The sequence below is a fragment of the Achroia grisella genome, unplaced genomic scaffold, assembly GCF_030625045.1.
Source record: "Achroia grisella isolate CSIRO2021 unplaced genomic scaffold, CSIRO_AGI_Agris_v1 utg478, whole genome shotgun sequence".
NCBI lineage: Eukaryota > Metazoa > Arthropoda > Insecta > Lepidoptera > Pyralidae > Achroia > Achroia grisella.
Genome location: NW_026712882.1, coordinates 2,244,283 through 2,268,649, shown reverse-complemented (window position 1 = coordinate 2,268,649; position 24,367 = coordinate 2,244,283). Strand labels below are relative to the sequence as shown.

At 32.6% G+C, this 24,367-nt stretch overlaps 1 protein-coding gene across 1 annotated transcript in view; it reads right to left on the bottom strand.

Moving 5' to 3' along the window:
• Nucleotides 1-235: 235 nt before the first annotated feature.
• The window catches only part of LOC131845691 (adenylate cyclase type 2-like), a 236,005-nt gene continuing 211,873 nt past the window's right edge, over nt 236-24,367 (bottom strand). The window contains exons 10-26 of the mRNA XM_059194784.1: nt 22,628-22,823; nt 21,108-21,278; nt 20,640-20,735; nt 18,602-18,729; nt 16,984-17,042; nt 12,104-12,265; nt 10,369-10,537; nt 9,805-9,888; nt 8,900-9,022; nt 7,817-7,983; nt 6,713-6,884; nt 5,893-5,958; nt 5,026-5,175; nt 4,483-4,584; nt 2,864-2,981; nt 2,045-2,189; nt 236-541 (exon numbers count right to left, since the gene is read on the bottom strand). Of these exons, the coding sequence (XP_059050767.1) occupies nt 433-541; nt 2,045-2,189; nt 2,864-2,981; nt 4,483-4,584; nt 5,026-5,175; nt 5,893-5,958; nt 6,713-6,884; nt 7,817-7,983; nt 8,900-9,022; nt 9,805-9,888; nt 10,369-10,537; nt 12,104-12,265; nt 16,984-17,042; nt 18,602-18,729; nt 20,640-20,735; nt 21,108-21,278; nt 22,628-22,823 (2,217 nt within the window). The 3' untranslated portion in view covers nt 236-432. The remainder of the gene's footprint in view (nt 542-2,044; nt 2,190-2,863; nt 2,982-4,482; nt 4,585-5,025; nt 5,176-5,892; nt 5,959-6,712; nt 6,885-7,816; nt 7,984-8,899; nt 9,023-9,804; nt 9,889-10,368; nt 10,538-12,103; nt 12,266-16,983; nt 17,043-18,601; nt 18,730-20,639; nt 20,736-21,107; nt 21,279-22,627; nt 22,824-24,367) is intronic.

Below are 24,367 nucleotides of genomic sequence, written 5' to 3'. Positions count from 1 at the left end.
CACAAACTTAATTTTGAATTTATTTAATGTTACTAATTTTATTTTAGAAATTATTATTTATAAATACAAATCACAATATTAGCTACAAGAAAAATAATCTACATTTTTATTTTGTCTTTGGTATTGTTTATTTTAATTAGTTTTACATCTCTTACACTTACAATAATATACACCTAAACCCCCCTCTGATCGATCCCCGTTCAGATCAAACGAGGATCGATATTACAAGTTCGAATACTAACCGGTGCCATCAGACTAAAGTCGTATCCGTCAGGCAGGAGTTGGCCTTCAGCCGTTCCATAAGTCCTTCCGCGGGTTTGGAGTGCCATCTGCACTCGCCCCCTATCATCTGTAAAGGCCAGTTGCGACCAAAAGGATTAGAGTATTCCAAAAAAACACCTAAACGGTTAATGAATAACAATTTTAATTAATTTAATTTCCATTGTTGGGGGTTTTCACAAAGTATGTGGTCAGAGTCCCCTTTCCTTTCACGAACGTGGGTCCCCGACACTCGCACGTGTAGCCTACGTTCATTAGTACCCTGAAAAAAATTTATTTATTTAATAATAACTGTAATATAATTACAGTACTACACACTACATGGCGCTATGTAGTTTAAAGTTCCAACTAAGCATATGCAAAACTTGTGCTATGTGCACAATAATATCTGTCTTTACTTTGACAATTCACACAGTGCCATCTAGTCTGAAGTAAAGCGAAGCTTGTGTTATTGTACTAGACAACTGATACAAATATACTATTTTTTGTAATTTAAACCATGCGAATGCAAACATTTGTATTAACGAGTATGTTTTTTTGTATCAATCTAGGTGTTTTATGTATGAATGTATTTACAAAAAAAACTAATTATTTGTATCAGTTGTCGAGTACCCATACCACAAGCTCTGCTTACCGTACGACTAGATGACGCTGTGTTAATTGTCCAGGATTATTTATTATTTTATTTATTTACAAGTTATGGGAAAAAATGGCGATAACAATCATAATTTAGGTAGATATAATAAAAATACGTATGGTAACTTGACCACTGACAGACGGACGTCAAGTAAATTGTTTGTATTCAGTGCATTTGAAAATGAAGATGCAACTGTTAAAAATGCCACAATAATTAACAGGAATAATTAGACAAATTGTACAATATATTAATATTTTGGCAAAATATATTTATTTATTTATAAACTCTTTATTGCACCAATAGAATTAATGCATAAGAATTATACAGAAAAGAGATATGGAAGTACAAAAGGCGGTCTTATCGCTAGAAGCAATCATATCATATCATATATTTATTACTATTATTTGCCAAAAAACTTGGTTGGAGAGCAGGAAAGTGTAAGGGTGCGGCATTTTTTAGTTTTTTCTCCGCCTCAAGATAAGATGCATGACTGATATAAATTATGTATTTTAAAGAAATGTGTTAGCGCCTGACATATTTCTATTAGCAATACATCTGTGCGTACTTTTTGCCATCATAACTCGAGATTTGCAGTACGTATATACTACCGGAAGGAAAGCGACAACTGTGGTCTATATACGTAAACAGACGAAATGGCAAACATATCATTCCGTATGACAAGATGACAAGATACCCTGTAAATTCACTGCCGTTTCCTTTCTCTTTCGGACAAGTTCATTGATGTCTAGTATCAAACAATATCTAGTAAAAAACAAGTTTACTTGTGTAAAACGTTATTATTTCTTTCTACTGTATCAGAAATAAGTAAGACGGAGGAGGAGTTCCCACTACCCACTACTACAAGGTTAGGTTCCCACTGGTATAACATTTTATACAAAGTTTTTATACTTTGGTACAAATTTTTTTTTACAAATAACGTTATTTGCATAAAACGTTATAATTTCTTATTTTTATTGCTCTCTACTTAATCAGAAATTAAGTAAGAAGGAGGTTCCCACTTCCTACTAGGTTAGGTTTTCATGTATAACACTTTGTACAAAGACTTTATATAAAGTGTACGTAAGAACTTTGAATTTTGTTACTCATAACTTTGGAAATAAAACTCACTTAGCAGTATCTTCAGTAACCTGTATCTTCCCCATAATCCCCGTTGAATCCATCCTGGACGCCACGTTGACGGTGTTCCCCCAAATATCATATTGGGGCTTCTGAGCTCCCACCACTCCAGCTATCACAGGGCCATGATTCAGACCTGTAATTATAATTTAAATCTATTTACTTACTTCTTACATGGTTCAATAGAGTCGTTATATTATTATTATATTAATACATGAAACAAAATTTTTTATCCTTTTTTACTAAAAATGCGCCATGGGAGGAGTATGAAATTTCGGACACTTATATTTTATACAGAGAATGAGTATAGATAGGTATTTTTTAATTTTAGTGCATTAAAATTCATTATATCAATAAAAAAACACACACGCTACCATGTATTTAATAGACACACATATATAGTCTTTTCTTAATTCTTGCTAGTTCAAAAATCTTTTTGTATTTTTTATTAAGGTCGAATTTCAACTACTGGCCTAAAATAAATACACAAGATTTGTCGGTGACTTTGGTGGACCAGCGGATTAAGTAACTGCTATAATTCAGATGGTTGCGGGTTCGATTCCTCGTAAGTTACATATGTACATTTGTATTCATGAGTATGGTTGTTTGTATTGGTCGGGGTGTTTTCTATTATGTGTTTTTTATTACGTATGTATTTGTAAAAAGATGTATATACGTATATCAGTTGTCTAGTATCCATAACACAAGCTTAGCTTAGCTTGGAACTAGATGGCGCCGCGTAAAATATCTATGAATGTGAATGACTAAAAAACTCAAGCTAGTATTAATATAATGAGAATTAACACTTACCTATTCTAAGCTTGAACCTTTGGAATGATTCTCTGTTGATCTGATCTAATATTGTCATCAGGGATATCGCAAACTCCACCAGTATCCCCACCGTGTGCTCCTCTTTTCTACTCGCATCCTGTAAAAGAAGAAACTCAAAACATCACCTTTAAAAACTTACCAATAATTACCTAATGCTTTTATATTATTTTGTTTAATTCCTCTACCATTAGCATAGCATATTTGTAATCTCACATCACAAATATTCAATGCGGAAATCTGACCACCACTACTAGAAGCGTTACGACCTTCTCAATTGGTGATCAAATTCCAACCGCTATTGAGTCTTCACACATATTGCGATATGTGTTTCGCCTCTGAACGAGGCATCATGAGGCAATAAATAGAGTTCGAACAAGGGCTGACTAAGGCCTAGGCAACCTAAGCAATTAAGTACCTAAGGCCCGTTTTTAAAACTAGGTACCTAACGCAAAGTTTCATGACTGAAAAATAGACTTGGAGTTACGTAGCCTACAATATTGCCTGAGGTCTACTTTAAACCTTAGTCCGCTACTGAGTTCGGATATAACTTTGATTCCTAGTGTTGATGGTTTGGCGATTAAACTGCGACTAACCAAAACTATATTTTACTTAATATCGACTAACCAAAACTTTAATTTACATAATATCGACTAACCAAAACTTTAATTTACGTAATATCGACTAACCTAAAATTTATTTCACTTAATATCGACTAATAAAACTTTATTTGACTTAATATCGACTAACCAAAACTTTATTTCACGTAATATCGACTAACCAAATCTTTATTTGACTTAATATCGACTAACTAAAACTTTATTTGACATAATATCGACTAACCAAAACTTTATATCACGTAATATCGACTAACCAAATCTTTATTTCACGTAATGTGGCTCAAGTCGGATTTACGTCGTCCATATTTTAGGAAGAAAAACGCAAAATGTGGAAGTCGTCTGAATAAATGAGTATCTTTAATGATAAACTAACTGATGGTAAATGGCAAATGTCGCCTAAATATATAAATAACATCATGTAATAGTGATCATGATTCCATGAACACAACACACAAGCTGTGTGAGTCTATATGGCGCTGTGTTAATTGCCAGGGTTATTATATATATATTTAGGGGGCGTCCATAAATTACGTGAGATTTTTTTTTTAATTTATTCACCCTCCATCCCCCTTTGTGAGATGACGTGAGATTTTATTCAACCCGGAGGGGGTTGAATAAAATCTCACAATCCATTCCTCAATCTCACGTGAGATTTTTCAAAATGTGGGTTTCTTAAGTAAACGCGTTGGACTGTTATTAAAAAAAAATTGCGTCGTGCTTTTATTTAAGACTAGTTAAGACTAGTAATCAATATTGCTGAGAGTTAATGGGCAATCTGGATTAAAAATGGATCAAAATAGTGTAATTTTTTTTTGTATCACTGAGAAAAACAATTGCTTGTTATTTACTGAGACCAGGGGGGTCTCCAGGGGTATTCTCCAACGTAAATTTAGATGAGTTCAGACTCTACCTCCTCCCCCCCCTTAAACATGTCATGTGATTTATGGACGCCCCCTTTTTTACTATCAGTATCATACTTACAATCTGTTCTTCCTTCCCTGGCCTCAGTCCCGACGCAATCATGTAAGTGCTGCCTATTGTCTTGATCTTCTCTATACAACTAAACTTTGGCTTCAGCAGTAACTGAAAAAAAAACAAGTGCCAATATTTACATCACATAGATCAGCTTGAATATTTGTGGTCTCACACATGCTAATGGTGGTAGGAGTTAAACAAACTTTTTTTATGCTTTTGTAGTACTATTAGCTTGTAGAATTCTTTACCTCACACACTGCATGCCAGTTCTAGTATTGGAATATTTAAAAGTCGATTAAAAATATTATCTTTCACAATGCTGATGTATTTATTTACATACACCAAAATAATATTTATTACATTTTTTGTCTGTCTGTCTGTCTGTTCCGGCTAATCTCTGTAATGGCGGGACCGATTTTGACCGGACTTTTTTTGACAAGTCGCTGATGTAATAAAGAGTAACTTAAGCTACTTTCATGTTAGAAAAATAAAGTTAAATTCCACGCAGACGAAGTCGCGGGTACAGCTGGTAGATAATGTAATACTTACTTTATCAAAGTCACATATAATTTCGTTGAGCAGACGCAGGCACTCCAGTCCTTGCTTATTAACATCGGTCTCGTCGTAAAACTCCTTATAATTGGGTATGGACGCAAACATCACAGCTATACTCGAGTATCTCTCATGATATAAATCTTCCTGTAATTAAATTAGAAAGAGTCTGTCTATACTAAAATTGCATGGAGTAAATAGAGTATTTTATAAATTTTATTCACGAAGGAAAAACTCAAAAATCCCAAGTTTTATCACTAAACACATAAAACTTATGATTTTTGAGTTTATCCTTCGCAAATAACATATATAAAATCCGCTACTGGCACATATTTATTTGGGAAACTTATCATCATCATCAGCATCATTATCAGTAAGACAGTGTACTTGTACTGCTAGTCTATTGAAATAATATTAATAACCCTGAACAGTTAACATAGCTATCTATTCCCAAGCTGACCAGAACTTGTGTTATAGATGCTATATATGTAACTATATATAGACCAACTCAAGTTTTATGACTAAATAACTGATACACATAATTTTCGGAAACTCATCATCATCGTTATCATCATCATCACCATCATCATTATTATCAGTAAGACTTTGTGCTTGTACTGCTAATCTTAAAATAATATTAATAACCCTGGACAATACATATCCATCTACTCCTAAGTTAAATAAAAGCTTATTTTAACAACTAACATAAATATATAGATACTTTTTTGTACATAATACATAATATACGTAAAATACACCCAGGCCGATACAATCTTATTCTAGAATACAAATGATTGCATCTTGCGAGGAATCAAACCCACGACCATCGGAAGTAAGACGGTGTGCCTTGTATATGATAATCACCTCTGATGCGACGGAAGTCAGGAAATGTTGGGCCACGTGTGCTGGCAATATATTTTCTAGAAGAATCTGAAAAGTTAAAAAAAATAGTTTTTGAATAAAACAAATAATACATTTTATTCATTCATTCATAATTTCAGAGCGACACTCTTGTCGGTGGAGCTTTTTCACTTTCCACGATCTTCCCTCATTCTCCTTAAATATTGATACGACACGACTCCAATTTTGTGTTTAATTCGCTTGATATAACAGTGCATTGGTCTTAATACGTTTTATTATGATTATTATTGTGTATATTATGATTATTATTTTGACTATTAATGTATTTATTTCGAGTAACTTTATGGCCCATATAATATATACCTTACAGACTAATTTAATATATAAAATTCTCGTGTTCAGGTTTCATGTTTATACTCCTCCGAAACGGCTTGACCGATTTTAATGAAATTTTATATGTATATTTAGTAGGTCTGAGAATAGGTTTATAAATATTGTTTGTGCCTCAAAGTGTTATGTGTAGCTCACCCAAAAAAACATATATTTTCATTTTAGTAAATTTTTTTTAAATTTTTTTATTATGTGGCATTAAAAAATATATACAGTCTTCCATTTTCACTCTTCTATCATCAACCCCTATTTCTTAATAGCGATATTAATTTATATGGCAAAACGTTTACTGGGTCATCTAGTATACATACAAAATATAACAAAAATAATTGTTTCCTAAAATAAAAAAATTGAAACTAATAACTAAGGAAGTACGAAATTACTGGAAAATACTAGGATTAGTATATTTAAAATAAATGGCCTTAGACCTCACCTTATTGATACCCCTCATGGTTTCCACTTCCTCTTGTTCAAATTTGAGCTTGTCCTTCCATAGGAAGTCTGTCCTGGAGGTGAACTCAATCTGTCGATCCAGGATATGGAGCATCGCAGCAAGGAAGACCAGAGCCATACCTGCTTTCGCTGCGTAGGGCAGCATTGAAAATCTGGAATTTTTGAAGAGTAGAGTATAACTATCCCAAATTTGAATAGAATAGAATAGAAAATCATTTATTCAAATAAACTTACATTGAAGCACTTTTGAATAGTCATCACATTTTATTTTAATCTACCGCTCATTCGGAAAGCTGTCTCATCAAAAGAAGAACGAGCAAGAAACTTGTGTGTTGCTCTTTTAAATAATTTTATTCTTACTTTACAATTTAAGTTTAAGTGTGTGAATACAAACTACCGATTATCACTAATTCAATTAAAGAATTTTAATGACTGTGTATTATTGTAAACACGTATAACATTTATTTGAAAAGAATACGAGCTGAGTTTCTTGTAAGTTCTTCTCATCTCGAAATCATTCCGAACTGACGGTAGATTTGACATATCATAAGAGTCTGTAATAGACCTACATGAATAAAGATATTGTGAATTGAATTTGAACTACCGTAGAGGTCTATAGAGTTTGACTTTACGTAAAGTCGTATGTATGGATGCCGCAGACTCATTTATCTCAGGGAATAAGCATCTTGCATACTATATGATACGGCATAACTAGCGTCTATAAAAATTGACTTTGTAAAAGGTCCGTATAACTTTTTACAAAGTCTACTATTTCAGGGGCCAGCAGCTTGCTAGCTATACGATACGGAGGCATAATTAACAGCTTCTTTGTGTCAGATTATAATACTTAGAGATAATAAATATACAAGTTTTTATAGTAGATATATTTATAATAATGGAATGTTAACGTGATCCTGGATGCTGATTAATATGTAGTAATTAGCACCCTTTTCTTTTTCTTTTATGAAAAATCTTTAACCTTCGTGAAGGTGAAACAATTTTTTACACGAGGCTCCGCCAAGGCACGCTGCCCTTCTGTTGTGAATGTATAATAAAATAACAGATTCGATAAATAAACACTTACTCTGTATCCATGTCCTGTATCGGATAATACTCGAAGAGATCAGTAGACGCAAACAGAGATATATGCGTGATCAGAGTTAAGCACATTAGCACCAACTTAAAGACAAACCCCACGTGCAGGAACACCGATATCGACGCCAGTGTCAACACTGAACTATACAGGTAACTCTGGAACAGACAGACAACATGTAAATATATACTTAATATACATAGAAAACATCACACCAGACCGATACATACAATTATTCTTATGAATACAAATGTTTGCACCGTGCGAGGAATCAAACCCACGACCATCGAAAGTCAAGTGGTGTGCTAAACCGCTAGAGGCCGTCATTTTCATTTTATAATCTATAGGTTATTACTAAACAAAAATCATTTAAAAGAGCAACATGCAAGGTACTTGCTTGTTCTTCTTATGATGAGTCTGCGTTCCGAATGAGTGGTAGTATCAAAGAAATATGACTACTCAAAAGTGCTTATATACTAAGTTTATTTGAATAAAGATTATTTCTGTTTCTATTTTTAAAACCAAGGTTTTAAATAAGCTCATATCCAATCGAATTATTTTTTATTCTCTTATTACAATATCCTATTTTACTAAAATCCAAATAAGACTTAAAAAATCTGTTTTTACAATATCCTATTTTTCATAATAACATAGTATTAATATTAGTATTAACAAAATTAAATGATTTTCTATTCTATTCTATTCTATTCTTCCAAACAATTTATCATACTCTGCTAAAGCGAGCGTAACCCGAATGCGCAAACGCAGTACTTAACAAAAATATGCTCATCAAAAAAAACTATCCCATTTTTATAGCTCTACGACTTGCCGAGATCTAATTGAATTAAACTTAACTTAACTTAGGAAGTAGTGCCATACTTGGTAACTAATATTATTATATATTTTTTATTTGAGAATTTATACTTCCAAAAAAAAAATTGGAGCTGAGTTTCTTGTCAGTTCTTAGTTCGAAAGCCCTGCTAACTGACAATAGATTTGACCTATCATAAGAGTATGTAATAGACATAAATGAATAAAGACATTTTGATTTGATTTGATTTGATGTATACTTACGGGAGCTGAATCTATTTCAACGTACTGGAACGGAGTTATGTTTAGCGAGTCTGTGGAGTTTGACACGGTACTGTTTCTAACACTGCCATCTATTGGAAACTGTTGCACCACGGTTGTCTGCAACTGATTACAAATAAGATAATAATATTAAAAGATGTGATCTTACTACAATTATAAATGTGGATTGTTAATCTATTTTTCATACCCCTAAGTGGTTATCTACCCCTAAATATATTTTGTATTTACATTTTATCATTATTTAGGATTGAAAAATAAATACAACCTCAAATTTTCGCCCACCTATCATCAACCCCTATTTTTTAATAGCGATTTTAATTTATATGACAACGTTTGCATGGTCAGCTAGTATTAATATATACTTATTCTCATCTTATATATAAAATTCTCGTGTCACAGTTTTCGTTCCCATACTCCTCCGAAACGGCTTGACCGATTCTCATGAAATTTTGTGAGCGTATTGAGTAGGTCTGAGAATCGGCCAACATCTATTTTTCATCCCCCTAAATGTTAGTCCACACCTAATTTTTTTTTTTATTTTTTAGACGACATTTTTAGTTTTTTATGATACAACATACAAAAATACATACAATCCTAAATTTTCACCCTTCTATCATCAACCCTTATTTTTTTATAGCGTTATTAATTTATATGGCAAAACTTATTATATGTATTCATCAACCTACCGTATCCCTTATCTATATAAAACTTACTAATTTATTTGGCTATAGTTTCATTAAAACAGCCTTGAAGAATACGAGCTGAGTTTCTTGTCAGTTCTTCTCATCTCGAAATCATTCAGAACTGACGGTAGATTTTATATCATAAGAGACTGTAATAGACCTACATGAATAAAGATATTTTGAAGTTTAATTTGAAGTTCTTACCAAATTAATAACAGAGCAGGCAGCTACCAGTAGCACCGTCACCAGGAACATGGTGAGTCTTATAAAACGATTGCTGGCCACCACCTGAAGTGTAACAAATTAGGTTTTTTTATAACAAAAATGGTAAGTAAGATGGTGGAAAATATTAAATATTTTTTTTTACATATTGAAAAGAGGAGACTGTTAATGAATCATATTAGGTCTTTTAAGAGATGATGTTGCGTACCTTCCTGCGCTGGTAAATTTCTGTTTTAAGTTGCCACGATGGTCTAACTGATCTGATCTTATCATCCTCCACTGGTGCCCCACCGGCGTAAACCGTTAGCGTTCGAGGGCTACGTTCCATTACCACATATTAATATAACAGCCTAATATAACACACAAAATAAGTGACACTATAGGTTTATATGTCTGTCTGTTTATATATTTACGGTAGGTAAAAAATATAATATAAAAAATTTTACGTTCATGAGCGACTAAAATATCCTACATGAATAACTGATTTTTTAATTTAGATATTTTTTTTTTAATATTGTCAAAGCGAAAGTTCAGTTTAATACGAACCTGACCAGGCTTAGTGCAATTGTCAGTATACAAGTCCTCACTGAGGACCGGCACATCAGACAATGGGTGCATCCCGCGGCGGATGAATTGGCCGTCATACCAAGATAAATACACAAACACCAGAAGAGTAATGAAGGTAGGCCCGAATGAAGAATAGATCACGATGCCCCTGAAATAAGTAAGAAATAATATTTGTAACTTGCAACTTCAATATTTTTTCTTTTTTTTTGTCAACTCGTGACCACGGCTCGTGCAACCTAGTCCAATTCTCAAAAGAAATAAATATGCTAAGTAAAGGACTTACCATAAAGGCGTTGTCAGCCACGATACAATATTATTACTAATATAGCTATTATCGATACACTACCCTACATTGTTAAATTATTTTTGAGTTCCAATACAGATAGAAAAAAACTATTCGTGTTAAGACCCAGTTAACCATATTGTTAGATATATCAACTCTATGTACTAGTAAAAGTATGTATTATAATAAAATAACAGCTATATAACATTAATTTAATTATGTCTCTAACACAATTCACTTTAGCAATTAAAATACAACCAGCACATCCTGTGCTCAAAGACCGAATGCCGCGGCCTTTATTTTATTTTATTTTTTTCGGACTACTCTAATGCTGTTGGCCGTAGCTAGCCTTTACAGCTTCACCGGACGTTATGGGGCGAGTGTAGATGGCACTCCAAACCCGCGAAAGGACTTATGGTGCGGCTGAAGGCCAACTCCCGCCTGACGGATACGACTTTAGTCTGAGGGCACCATTAGGGGTTCGAACCTCGGCTCAGGCCGTCGTAATTTCGATCCCGTTTGAATTGGACGGGGGATCGATCAGAGGGGTGCCGCGGCTTACAAAAACTCTCCCTTTTATACAGAGAAGATATGAGTGGGGGTTATATGCAACTAGTTTAACGATACCAAGTAATAATGAAAACCTTCTTGTAATATAAAATATCAGATTTTTCGAAAATATCCATGTGAACCCTCAACATTCGAATTTCAAATCGCATTATTATTTATTTATTTTCTATTGTTTATTAATTTTTTTAAACAGCTCTTTCACCCTCGAGAACATTCTTGAGAAATTCTCCACACTGAGCTATGCCATTTTTTATTGCTATACACACGCAGGTTTATGCAAATTCTATTGCATTGGTTTAAGTGTGCTGACCACCTTCATGAAGGAGGACTACTGGGCCGAAGGGTATGGTGTATCGGCGCTACCGTGGTAGATTGTCATCGTCAATGCAGTGACTGCACAGACAATTTATATTTTTATTATCTATCTAAATATATATAACTCAAAGGTGACTGACATAGTGATCTATCAACGCACAGCCTAAACCACTGGACGGATCGGGCTGAAATTTGGCAAGCAGGTAGATATTATGACGTAGGCATCCGCTATGAAAGGATTTTGATTAATTCTACCCCTAAGGGGATAAAATAGGGGACGAAAGTTTGTATGAAACTTTGTCAATTTTAAACCGATCGGGCTGAGACTTAGCACGCATAAAGCTACTATGACGTAGGCATCCCCTTAGAAAGGATTTTGATAAATTCCACACCTAAAGTTATAATTTAACGCGAGCGAAGCCGCGGGCAAAAGCTAGTTATTTTATATGTATGTTAGTCTATAAGGTATTTATAATATGTTCCATATTATTAGTAGTCTGATATATAAATAAATAAATAAAAAATAAATAAAGTTCCAATACTTACTTCTGCACGGTGAGTAGTTGTATAAAGGCCAGCAGAGTAAAGAGAAGCGTCGCGCACGCTACGTTATACTTGAACTGCTCGTCGGGCTGGTTCCTGTACTGCCGCTCCTGTGTACCACTCTTGAACCATAGCGTCACACGATTCATACCTTCAGAATTATTGCTGGAATAGACATTGGTTATACATTAGAATAACTTCTCTTCAATAGCTGCCTTTACTGAGCTCATTAACTTTTTTTCGGACTACTCTAATGCTGTTGGCCGTAGCTGGCCTTTACAGCTTCACCAAACATAGGGGGCGAGTGCAGACCCGCGAAAGGACTTATAGAGTGGCTGAGGGCTAACTCCCGCCTGACGGATACGACTTTAGTCTGAGATTACCGCTGGGGGTTTGAACCCCGTTCCGACGGCCGGTTCCAGGCCGTCGTAATTTCGATCCCCCATCCGATCCGATCGAATCGGATGGGGGATCGATCGGAGTTGCGGTAAAAGGAAAGCGGTGCGGTAAACCGCTAGACCACCGAGACTGTCGCAAATATATATAACTAGTTACTCGCTCCGGCTTCGCACGTGTGGACATCTGGAGACACCCGTAGTGTAAGATAGAGTGATTGAAGAAGAAAGTTAATATATATATTACATGTACATGTATTATAATATATATATAAATCTTTTTCTTCAATCACTCAATCCATTAAAAAAAACCGCTTCAAAATCGGTTGCGTAGTTTTAAAGATTTAAGGATACATAGGGACGGACAGACAGCGACAGTGACTATGTTTTATACTATGTAATAATGATTTCTTACTACATATCAGTAGAATATTTTTTTCTGAGCGTTTACAATAACCCTAAGAAAAGATTTTTCCAAAATTCCCACTGAAATGAGATCTCAGTGCGGACAAAGTCACAGGAAACGAGTAGTGATTAATACATGCTCTTAATTAATTTACATTGACTTAAGGGTTCACTACAATTGGAATATCGTGTTTATAAAATAGTGCAGGCAGCCTCGGTGGTCTAGTGGTTTAGGATATCGCTTTACTATCCGATGATCGCGGGTTCGATTCCTCGGACGGTACAAATATGAGTATTCATCAGTATGATTGTTTGTATCGGTCTGGGTGTTCTATCTATGTACATTACGTATGTATTTACAAAAACATCAAGTATATCCGTTGTCTAGTACCCATAACACAAGTTCTTATTAGCTTGAGACTAGATGGGGTTGTGTGAAATAGAAATAGAAATAATATTTATTCAAATAAACTCATTACAAGCACTTTTGAATAGTCATATTTTGATTCTACCACTCATTCGGAATGCAGATTCAACACAAGAAGTATGAGCAAGAAACTTGTGTGTTGCTCTTTTTAATATATGTTTTTTTTATATAAATAATTACAGTATAACAAGTAAGAGGCATACGATAATCAACATAGAAATCGCTACGCACTCATTATTAGTATGTAGTGAATTGTCCTGGGTTAAATTATTATTATGTAATGTTTAATTTGTAATAATGAAGACATCCCAATAGACAAGGTTGCTGTTTGTGACTTGCTTGTAACATTAAACTATTTTTTTAATTAATTCTAAGAAGTATATGATAACACGTTTTTGGGAAATCCGTATTCATACAGACTCCTAAACATGTAAGTTTTATAAATTTAATTCAAAACAGTAACATTTTCTTACTCGTTCTACTAGGCAATATTTAATTTTCAAATATAGTAAAAAAAATATATTTAAAAACCTTATAATTAAGTTTATTTGAATATAGAATATTTCTATTTTAATTGTATTACAACTATAAACAAACAGTTGGGTAGGTGATCGGTCTGACTCATTAGGTATCTATGTATAAACAAACAGTAGCATTGGTCTGACTCATTGGGTGCTGAATTGGATCGTCTGTATATGCTTTTACATAAGTATTAGCTGTACCAGCGACTTCGTCTGCTTTAAATAGTGACTTTGACCAAAAAATTAAATAATATATAATAATCTAACCCAATAAGAGTTAAATAAAAGTTTCCTCGTTCTATCTTCAAAAATGACGAATTTCCATACAACTCAATTAACAGGCTGAAAAATAAGTTACGCCTGCAATTTATAATCTTAAAAACTACAATACTTTCATACAACCTTTCATCTCCCTTTCCCGTTCCCTTACAACCCTTTTTTCGTATTAAAAAATCTATGTGTTTTTTTCTCATGGTCTAGACTATCTAAGTACCAAATTTCATTTAAATCGATTCAGTAGTTTGGCCTAAAAGCGAGACAGACAAACAGAGTTACTTTCGCATTTATAATATTAGTAAATATTAAATGTAGTGAGAAACAATATTTACGTTCAAGTTTCGCTTGTAACAAACAAGATTAATTTAAACAACATAAACCCCGACCCGACCCTACGCGCGTGTGGTATCCTTGTTGACTAATATACAGACATATAATATACCGAGTAAATTTTGGATGATAAATATTTGTGATACAATATTCTCTGTACAGTTCATGGTTGCCTGGTACAAAAACTCAATATCGAATGAATTAATTGTAGTGTTTTTTTTCTAAACATTTCACCACATGCGTGTGGAAAATCCTTGTTGACTACAGACATATAATTTACCGAGTAAATTTTTAATGATAAATATTTGAGTTACAATATTCTCTGTACTGTTCATGGTTGCCTGGTACAAAAACTCAACATCGAATGAATTAATTGTAGTGATTTTTTTCTAAACATTTCACCATGCGCGTGTGGTATCCTTGTTAACTAATATCATCATCAGCCTGTGTCTATCCACTGTTGGATATAGGCCTAATAATGTTGACTAATATACAGACATATAATATACCGAGTAAATTTTGAATGATAAATATTTGTGATACAATATTGTCTGTACTGTTCATGGTACCAGGCAGGTACAAAAAGTCAATATCGAATGAATTAATTGTAGTGATTTTTTACTAAACATTTCACCATGTACGTGTGGTATCCTTGTTGACTCATATACAGACATATAATATACCGAGTAAATTTTGAATGTTGAATATTTGTGATACAATATTCTCTGTACTTTTCATGGTTGCCTGGTACAAAAATTCAACATCGAATGAATTAATTGCAGTGTTTTTATTCTAAACATTTCACCACATGCGTGTGGAAAATCCTTGTTGACTTATATACAGACATATAATTTACCGAGTAAATTTTTAATGATAAATATTTGAGTTACAATATTCTCTGTACTGTTCATGGTTGTCTGGTACATAAACTCAATATCGAATGAATTAATTGTAGTGTTTTTTTTCTAAACATTTCACCATGTGCGTGTGGTATCCTTGTTAACTAATATCATCATCAGCATCATCATCATCAGCTTGTGTCTATTCACTGTTGGATATAGGCCTAATAATGTTGACTAATATACAGACATATAATATACCGAGTAAATTTTGAATGATAAATATTTGTGATACAATATTCTCTGTACTTTTCATGGTTGCCTGGTACAAAAACTCAACATCGAATATTTTTTTGTAAACAATTCACCCAATATTGGATAATGGTTTCCTTTTTCTTTGTGCTATTCATGGTTTCCTGGTACTAAAGACCGAATTTGAATAAATAAAATTTACTGATACATTTTTTTTAATACAGGGATCTAGGCTCCGAATATGATTTTGTCCCATTCCGTGTCGAGACCCTTGGTCCGAAGGGTCCTATAAGGCTAGTGCTATAAGGCTTTTTAAGGAAATAGCAAAAAGGTTAATCGTCATCACAGAACAGGAGGAACGCTGCCAGTATCTTCGGAACCTTGCCTAAAGGGACTCCTTTTAATAATAATACATTTTAGTTATTATATTATATTTTTTAAGGTTTTTAGTTTCAGGTTAATAATATTGTTATGTTGTATTCTGTTCATTGAAGTTAAATAATATTGTTATTTTTTTTTCTAAACGCATAACATTCAATGTTATTTGCTGCTAAATATGGCTTTTGATAAATAAAAGGATTTGTAAAGAGGTTTAAGTATTTGTTAAATATACATTATAAAAAATGAGATCTTTCCTGTAATCTAAATATATATAACTGACTGACATAGTGATCTATCAACGCACAGCCCAAATCACTGGAAGGATCGGGCTGAAATTTGGCATGCAGGTAGATGTTAGGACGTAGGCATCTGCTAAGAAAGGATTTTGATTTGAAATTAACGCGAACGAAGCCGCGGGCAAAAGCCAGTGTTGATAAAAAGATCAAAATTTTTGATCAAACATGATTCTTTATTTTATTAACTTTTTAGCGGTATGAATGAACTAAACAGGTGAAGGGCGTATTTGTCTAACAGTCCATTCGTTTATCCTATACTGGACAAACGACCAATATATTTCAATAGCTGTTAATTTATTAAAAAATACAATAATTTTAACTAATGTTGTACATGTAATGATTACAACTGAAACAAATTAATTTACATGATATTTTTATTATCATTGCTGGAGAGATCTAAACTTGACATATCAAAGTAGGCGTACTTATAAAAGTAACATTAAACAGAGGTATATATAGATTCCACAACCAATTTCAATGATTAAAATAACGTTTAAACTTAAAACTAGATGTATAACTAATTTATATGAAGGGGAGACCTGGTGTCTAAGTTACAGGCTATGACTTAGTTTGGGCTCCAGATTTCCCACAAATTATACTTGTAATTTTTATTTCTTAGCATTTATATGATAAAACTAAAATTATGTAATTTGTGGAGATGAAATAAATTTATTTATATTTATTATTTATATATTGTAACATGCTAGCACATACAAAATATTTACAAAGTTACAAGTAGTTTAATCATAAATACAACTTACCTGCAATCGCAACACGTCGTTCTTTGCGGTAACAGATTTTGCTCAATCATCGCAAGACTCTGAAACATATTTAAGTAAAATTAGTACATAAATGTCCGGAACATAACGGTTACGAATTAAGATAAAAAGTATCTTTTAAATTCAACATTATGCTTGTCTGTATAATATGCAGTATTAAGTATAACTGAATATTGGACATATTTCCTTGGGAATTTCACCCTTTAGTCAGGAACACAGCTCAGAAGTAAGTGTCTGGCAGCAGAAAAGGTAGCCAGCCAGACAACTTTGTACAAAGTAGCTGCTCTATCCGTAACCCAACACTTCCTCTGCTTATTTCCTTACATAAAAGATAGTCTATGTTCATCCCCGTGATACTATCTATTTTTATGTCAAATTTTATTAAAATCCATTCAGCCGTTTAGTCATAAAAATGAGATGCACTTTCGCTTTAATATTAGTATGGATTTTAGAAATGCAACGCTCCGAGAATGAAGGAAGAAAAGATTAGTGCAAGGCGAGACGCTGCAACGGACGCGGTGTATTCACCCGGAAGAATACTGTAATGCGTATGTATATGATAAAAGTAAGTAATATTCAAGAGCAAGATATATACTATATAAATAAATAAAATACGAGAGTTGCCGAAGCGCCTGCAACTATATAAAATGCAACTCACATTGTTGTGGTTTGCTGGCAAAAACTGAACAGGCGTTAGAATGTTGCTTGTGTATGCGTCTTTTTTTTATGGATTATAATGGAAAGATACGAATAACTTACGCTTACTGATTACGCTGGCAGGGCACCAGAGGAGGGTGATAAAATGAGCATGAAACCCCATCTTGGCAAATAGCAATTTACCACAGAGGTTTCCAGGAGGAATATGGAAGTCAACCTGACATGGTACATTGCTAGCAATGGGATCATTAGTTCACATTACTGGCAATATCATTCGCCCCATTCCTACAAGGCTATTATCTGCTCTATCACCTTCTTGTGTGGGAGTCACGTACCCACAGTACACAGACTCTCTCCTCAATATACGACTTAACAAGTGCAAAGATCTTTTAAATATTTGAGTAGTTAGCCTAAATCCTATTAGCTAGTTCTGATATTAAACAAAGACATCTGGATAAGTCCGTACAATCTGGATTAGTGGTAACAATGTCGCAAGAGACGATAACGTAGTAAGTTCAGAAAATATTCGTACATAGTAAAATATTAGTTCAAAATCAAATAAAAAAATCATTTATTCACGTAGGACATTAAGCGCTTATGAACGCTTTTTTATATCATAATTTTTCCCTATTGTCCAGTTGTATAACATTTATCTGAGTTTCTTGTCAGTTCTTTTCATCTCGAAATCATTCCGAGCTGACGGTAGAGATATCATAAGAGTCTGTCATAGACCTACATGAATAAAGATATTTTGAATTTTGAATTTTTTGATTTTTTTAATAATTCATTTGGGTTTCTTGCTAGTTCTTCTCAATTGAATCTATATACTGAGATTCAATTGAGAAGAAGATCAATGTCTCAGATAAATGTTATACATGCTTACAATGTTATACATGTAAAAATGAAAATAAGTTTTAATAATAATGTAGAATTAAACACTTACGGATATTCCAATATTTTTGGCGAGAGTTGAATCAGTTATATTAGCAAAAGGTTTATCTGCACCCCAACATTCTACATACTTCGTCATCTTGCTGGACGGACGAGATCTGGATGGTACACCGGGCGTTGCTGAAACAGACTTCATTATTAATTTCATGATCACTATTGATCACATACTGGATTATGTTGATTACTTTCGTGATCATGTACTGGGTATAGCATTGCTATTGAAAATATTAATTTAAATCAAATCAAATCAAACTATCTTCATTCTATATATCTCTATTCTATTCTATGTAGCACTATTACAGACTCTTATGATATGTCAAATCTACCGTCAGTTCTGAATGATTTCGAGATGAGAAGAAGAACTGACGAGAAATGCATGTTTTCAAATGTTCATGATTACAGATATACATATTAATTTAGAAATTGTTAAAAGTGTCAATTTTGTAATTTGTTATTTGACAAATCGAATATTTGAAAAATCAATGTTGTGATTTGACAGTTTCGGTTACAAATTGTACCTGTAGCTATAATGGCATTTTTTTAATACTACGATAGTGGCAATCAATCATACGGTCCATCTGATAGTAAATTGTTACCGTAGTCTATGACTGCCTGAAACACCAGGACCCTTAAGAAACCTTAATATACCCTTCTTGAAAGACCCCATTCTGTAGTCTCGTGGGAAAACCTCGGCAGGAAGTTCATTCCACAATCTAAGTGTACGCGGGAGGAAGCTCCTCTGATACCGCACTATTCGGGACCACTGAGGTTCCAGTTATAATGGCAACAAGATATATAATCGCTGAATTGCCAATATATCCAGTTTACAATTACAATGAGAATTTTTGACAATAGAGTTCCATTATATAAAAAAATCATTTATTCATATAGGAGACTTTAGCCGTTTAGGGACGTCCAGTTTTTTGTATTAATATTTTTTCAATAGTTATTTTTAAATTTTCGAGTTTAATACCTAAAATAAATACCTTTATTTGCCATAAAATTAGTTCGTGTTAAGACCCGGTTAATAATATAAATAATGTAATATATTTTCCTATAATTGTTCAGTATACACATTCATTTAATAAGAAATGGCAAAAAACTCATATAAAAGATAATATAGACTGACGGAAAGGTAAGAATTAATTCGGATTTATTTTCAATGAGAATTTCCCTGAATTTAGTACTCATGTTATTAATTTAAAGCTATTAAATTAAATTTGATTTTTCAAATAGAAAGCAAATATATTTATACATCTGTGGTTCGAGAATAAATAAATTGTAACTTAATATGCTTGGAATTAGGTTCAAATTTCCGACTTCTATACTTTATTAGATACTAATTTAAACTTATAATAAATATTTTCATATTACACCTACCTGCCCAAATAAAATTATTTGTCCCTTGATAGTAATATACAGTGACATTGACATAGGATAATTTTGCCGCGCAAATTATTTTATTTTTAAATGCAAATGGAAATTCTACATACTGCTTAAAGTATCAATTTGTTCTTTTTTCAAAAAATATCAATTTAATTGTGCCTTATAATCAAATCAATATACATTGAATATTGCATTTATTCCGTTCTATTTTCAAAAAAATTAATTCGCACTGTGGAAATTTAAAAACATTCTAATGAATTATGATTATAAATATCATAATCATAATATTAATTTTAAATGTCGAACACGTGCAATGTATAAATGAATGATTTATTTTTAAATTGTAACAAATATATCATGCAGTATCAATTTATTTGGAACTTTTTTATTTAGTGTGAAAAGCAAAGAATTTCAGACATACAGCTATTATATCTTAAAATATAATATACTTACACAATTATATGGTACTTATGTGATATTTACATATTATCATTCGATGTAAATATTCAAAATGCTTTACCCATGATATTTAAGTCTATTTTCCTAAAATATAATCGATATTGATGCACAAATTTTATAAATGAATAATGAGATTATTCACAACAAATAAATCACAGTATAAAATTTGCAAGCAATCAACTAACGTAGCGACTCGACGGAAATGGTGCTTAACATCCTAGAAAATAAAGTCGGTTGTAGAGCGTCAGTTGTAGATGGTGTGGAGTCGATAGAACTATCCTCTGGGGGGAAATTAAAATAAGAAATAATATATAAAATTACCGAAACTGACACCCACCCTTTCACCCACTAATAATAATAATAAATAATCAACACAACGCCATCTAGTACCATATGGTAAGCAAAGCTTGTGTTATGGGGTACTAGACAACTGATATGAATACTTAATATTTTTTGGAAACACATATATAATACATATACATAGAAAACACCCAGATCGATACAAACAAACATACTCATGAATTTATAATTTGTAATGAACTCAAAAAATAAATGAACAATTGTATACGTTATCATACTATATATTATTTAAAAAAGATAGAATAGCTAAAAAAAATGTAAAGTTGCCAGTAACAAATACGATAAAAGCTTACCTGTCCCCATAATAGGACTGATGGCACCGATGATAGAACCACTCCGGCTCTTAGGTTTAGTGGTGATGACAGTTCCATTACCAAGACCTTCGCCAGGACTCGTGGCAGGGTTGTTGTTCTCGAAGGCCACTGTCTTGGATTCCACCTTCACTGACGCTCTGCGACTTAGGTCTGAAAATGTAACTAACATTATTTTCAAAAATGTAACTATATTTTAAAAATAGAACACCATAGACTTCATATCTATGCGTTTAGATGACATCAAATTTAAATGAAAAATATTTAAATATCGAATATAGAACGTCATTACTTTCAAAAATTTTCTATATTTCAAAAATAGAACGCCATAAACCTCGAATCCATATGTTTACATGACATACTTATAAATATTTTATTTATAATTCTCGCTAAATTGTAAAGATTTCGAAATTTAAATAAAAATTTGTCTGTCACCATTGTCTGCCAATCTATTTAAATCAATATTTAAAATAGAAGATATATTTATACAAACATTATTCTAAGACACTCTGCAAATTATAAAAATTCTTGGAAACCTTAAAAGTCGTTAATTTTTAATTCATTTCGAATAACAATTCTATCAAGATCGAGATAAAGGACTTGATTCGTCTATTGAAATGTAAGATATTCAATTTGCCTTCACAGTTCAACGGATCTAATTTTATTAAAACCTTTTTACTGTAGCTACATGTATTGTAGATTGTTACTCTCTTAAATTATATTGTTGTAAAGTAACTGTGGGTTTACAATCGAGAACAATATGCTTAGTGTGTGAGTACACGACATTGTGCTTTGACAATATACTCGTATCTTAATTCTTTATTTTATGTATCTAAGTATTTATATCAGTTGTTCAGTATCAATAACACTATCTTTGCTTATATTGGCACTAGATGGCGCTGTGTAAATTTTCCAAGGTTTTTATCATAGTTAATTAAATGAAATGAAAATTCTTCATATACTCCTCACAGAAAAGAAACAAACATTTACATACACTATTATATAATCTATATATATAAATATGAATTGCTGTTCGTTGGTCTGGCTAAAACTCAAGAACAGCTGAACCGATTTGGCTAATTTTAATCTTGAAATATTCGTGAAAGTCCAGGAAAGGTTTAAACAGTGATAAAATATGAAGAAAATGCATGTAAAATAGTAAAAACAACAATTATATTTACCCGTATATGTGGCTGATACCTGTCAAATAAGGTGCGTTCAGAAATTTATTGCCTAACTAAACTTCAAAAGACCTTTGACATATTTTGGGGCGGAACAGAGTTTGCGGGGTCAGTTAGTATACATATAAATAAACAAGAAGGAGCAAGAGAAAGAGGCAACAATGGGCAACCTTATGAAAAGCGATTTCTTCCAAGCAACCTAAGGATAGAGAGGAGCAATTGGACTTAAATCTGGTCGAAGTGTAACATCATATCAAAACACGTATGTAGATAGTAAACTGGACTCAGGTATTCTGAAACATTTCCAGAACTTTCTCTTACCTCCTGGCGTGGTCCTCATAGACTCCGTCCTCAGAACCTTCGACACCAGCTCCTGTTCCACGAAGCTGTGCTGGGATGGCGCCGGGCTGATATTGTCTCGGAGTCTGGTCGGTGATACGTCTTGATATAACGATGATACAATACTGGCTTTGCGGTCAACAGTACAGACTGATAGGCGGCCATTTTCTGATGGTTTCTGTAGAGCAGTAATGCAAGGTTAATCATCATCATCAATGCAAGGTTAGGTTTTTTAATGATATAAATGATGCTCACGGTTGCACTAAAGGTATAGATTGGCGAGGTTCTAGTTTAGAATGATGAAGACAGGTCACACAAATACATCCGAAACTCGAACTCCAATTTTCGAATCGGTTTTACCGATTTTTATGATATTTTGTGTATATGCACGCTACGTTTCATTTACTTACGCACCTTAATGATAAGAGTGACCCATCAGAAAATATATCTTTCTATTTTTTTAATTTATTTGGATTTAGCATTGGAAACTACATACAACCTTGTCACCCTTTTACAATGAACCTCTATTTTTAATAATATTAATTTATATGGCAAAACAATGTTTATCGAGACAGCTAGTTACATATATATTTATATATAGGTTCATAGACAAATTTTTAATAGTAGAAAATAGAAATAATCTTTATTAAAATAAACTTAATATAAGCAAGTTTGAATAGTCACTTTTTATTTTAATCTACCAGAAACACAGTAACACAGACTCATCACAAGAAGAATGAGCGAGAAATTTGCGTGTTACTTTTTTAAATAAATGTTGTAAGTAATGTTCTAAGGAAATACACATTAACAAGGATTAGGCATGCGACCATCAAAGCACTGCACTTAATCTTTGTTCAATAAGGTAATATTGTCGGTACATATATTATACGATATTTTTGTCCACCCCACAATGAAGCTTATATATTACTGACAAGACTCTTTTTTCGTCAATTCCTTTCATTGTCGTAATGAAACAAAATAAATGTGTAACAATTTTCCAATAATTCACAAAGGAACTCCAGGAAGTGAATTACCAATATAATAACCAGGAATATTATAAACGATCTCATGTTTCTCTCCACTGTGTTTTGTTGAGGAAAACATAAAAATATACATTTTAATACCTCATCGAGAGGTGAAAGGATATATTTATAGCTAATAAGTACAAATAAGGTTAAGTTGGGAACAAATTGGGAATAACACAAAGAAACAGCGTACCGAATCGCCATTGTTAACATTTACAATCAAATATATAACTAAATTTATCACAACTTTTTTGTAATATTAAAAAAATTGTAATTTATGAATAAATTTGATATGCAGAACAATAATACTATACAATACTTCATTATATTTGTTAGGCAGAGGTCTAACAACTTGTAACTATTGTAATTGTAATATTACCATTAGATTACGAACTATACTAAAGTTAGATTAAAAAAAAAACAAATGAGTCAATGGTGCCATAATAAACATATTTATTATTATTATCAAAACTGCATTAAGATAAGATTAAGATATTTAATTTCTTCATATTTGATTGTGCAATAGTTAATAGTTTTAAATAAGTTATTTTTTTATTTTAATTTTGTCTACGCTGTATTTGGTTATTACGACAAAGTGTATATTTATTGTCTGCCAGTTACATTTCTTCTTCAGAACAGTACACTTTATATTAATAAATTAATTTGGAATTCATTACTCGTTATATTAACACACAAA